General features: G+C 64.2%; 1 protein-coding gene across 1 annotated transcript in view; it reads left to right on the top strand.

Annotated features, from left to right (window-relative positions):
* Window positions 1-578, top strand: part of LOC109291159 (D-threo-3-hydroxyaspartate dehydratase-like) — a 41,667-nt gene extending 41,089 nt beyond the window's left edge. Inside the window, 2 exon segments of the mRNA XM_019508023.1 lie at window positions 254-359; window positions 473-578. Coding sequence (XP_019363568.1) covers window positions 254-359; window positions 473-562 — 196 coding nt within the window. The 3' untranslated portion in view covers window positions 563-578.
* Window positions 579-2,423: the final 1,845 nt, after the last annotated feature.

The raw sequence follows: 2,423 nt of genomic DNA, 5'->3' as shown, positions 1-2,423 counted from the left end.
TAATGCTCTCCCTCTGTAGCATCCACTTCTGCCGTTGTCAGAGGCAGGACCCCAGGCCTGACGCAAGGTAGAGCAGCCTTGGGGGTGATCTAACGTACGTCCAGGGGCGGCTGTCCTCTGTGGAGCCTGGTGCATCGCCTTGCACACTGCAGCAGATGCCTGCACGCACCTCCCTTGCACGCACAGCCGGGCTCTGGGCAAGCTCTGGAGAGCGGGGCCACATCTGCAGACCTGTTTCTTTCCCTCGTCGCAGGCTGGTGGGAATGACCCAGGAGCACGGCCACGTCGAGCCCGTCACAGGGGTGCTGGACTTCGGCAAGTTCCCCCTGGGCAGACTCCTCGCCTTGATCCCGTACCACGTGAGTAGGGAGCCCCACGGGACCGTGCCGGGGCTGGAGGGGGCTCTTCAGCCTCCCTGTGGGGTGGTTATCTCGGGGACAGTGCCCTGACCCATGTCCCACGCGCGTTGCAGGCCTGCGCCACCGCAGCCATGCACCCCGTCTACTACGTCCACGCCGAGGGCAAGGTCGTTGCCACGTGGAAGCCCGTCAGGGGCTGGTAGGAGAGCGATGGCGGCATCAAAACCCAGCCAGGCCACCTGCCCTCCAGAAAGCTGCTCCATCTGCCCCAACCCTGAGCCACGGCGCAGTTGCCTGCCGGCTCGGGGACCGGTGGGAAGGGAGCTGGCTGGGCCACGTCCCCGTGGATGGAGGGGTGGTCCTCACCAGGCAGCCTGTTCCAGCGCTTTATTAACCTCCTAGTGAGAAAGTTTTTCCTAATCTCCAACCTCAACTTCCCTCGCTGCAACTTGAGCCCACTGCTCCTTGTGCTGTCCACGCCGTATCATGGATTACAGGTGAACGCACAGCCGACGAGGCAAGAATAATCAGGTGAAGATGTTCCCCTCGTCCTGCGGTCATTAAAGGTGCCTCTTTTTCCGATTCATAAAAGCCAACCTAACCCCCTCGCGCATCCTGACAGTGCATCCGGCGCGCCGCCGACCGTTATTTCCGCACCCGAGCTCATATTCCCCTGAGTTCACGTTTCCACCCCCGAGTGAATGTTTCTAACTAGTTAAAAGCAGCCTGCGAAATAGGGGCTGCATCCCCAGGAGCAGCGAACAGGCAGGAGGATTGCAGAAGAAAGGCCGGCTCGCCTAGCGGACCCGTGAAAGGCCGCGGACGAGGAGAGAGGGGCGTTAACACGCGCGGAGTGAAGAGTTTAGCAGGAATCGGGTAGGTTGCAGCGAGCCGTGACGTTAAATGCCGGCCTCGCTGCTGCCCGACTAGAAATGCTGTTGCCACAGCCACGCAGCCGGGTCTAAACGCGGGTGGAGCAGGACTCAAAGCGGGGTGTAAATGCACCGCTGCACCCCCCGGATCTGACCCCGGCTGGGTGGATTTCCCCCACCTCCTGCCTTTGACAGCTGGGGACCCGAACGTGTTGGCACCTCCCCTGACTTGAGAGCCCCTGTCCGGCCTTACCGCCAGCTCTGGGGATGGGGATGGCGGTACGGAGAGGAAAGTGATGTGCCCGAGGCTGACCAGCGGGGCTGTGGCAGAGCTGGGGGCTAGATGCTCTGGGCCACATTGGTTTCCCAGCCCTGGAAGCAGGGGCCAGACGGGAAGACCTCCGGAGGGCTGGCCAGCCAAGGGGGTCACATGTTCCCCGCAACCCACCACATCCACGTCGCTCGTCTCCCCGCCGCCCGCTCTTTCCAGGCCCTGCAAGCAGGGGAGAGCGACAGGTCCCCTCCCATTGCCCCGGAGCCGTCTCCCAAGGTTTGCCCCCCCCGCAGGGCTTGGCCAGGCTGTCCTAATAGCAGGTAGCTCCTGCCCCCAGTCCGGCGGGCGTGGGGAAGCGGGAGGGGGGCAATCAAAAGATCTCCGGGCTTGAAAGGGAGCCGGGACCAGGCCATAAAATCCTATTGCCCTCGGCTGGGGGCCGGGATTGCAGTTGGCTGCTCTCTGATCTTCCTGTCAATAGTCCCTTTGAAGTCCCTCTGCTCCCACCAGCGCGTTCCCACCGGTTTGTCAGCTCCCCCCTGCCCTGGAGCAGGCCCTGGTGCCCCCGTCCCGCCTGAGCAAGGGGCGCGGGGACAGGACGAGGAGCCGAGGGGAAGGAGCAGGGCAGCCGGGCAGGTCTCGCCGAACTGTCTGGGGGTCTCTAGCTGGGGGGCTGTGACCTGCCCGCTCTGGGGCCGTCGGGTCGGTCCCGCTCGCCCGGGAGCAAAGCGCTCCCGGACTCGGAGGAGCGTGTCGGAGGGGTCAGGCGGGGAGATCCGCCCGAGCGCACGCGCTCCCCAGGCCCGCAGGGGTGTCCCATCCTGCCTCCGACACCGACCCCCACTCCGCGGCCTTTGCCACGTCCCTTAACCTTGCTGCCTCCGTTTCCCCAGCAGAAAGTAACAACCCTTTCCTCCG

The sequence above is a fragment of the Gavialis gangeticus genome, unplaced genomic scaffold (assembly GCF_001723915.1).
Source record: "Gavialis gangeticus isolate Ggan-Ray unplaced genomic scaffold, GavGan_comp1, whole genome shotgun sequence".
Classification (NCBI taxonomy): Eukaryota; Metazoa; Chordata; order Crocodylia; family Gavialidae; genus Gavialis; species Gavialis gangeticus.
The sequence above is the reverse complement of the archived record's forward strand: the minus strand, read 5'-3'. Positions and strand labels throughout refer to the sequence as shown.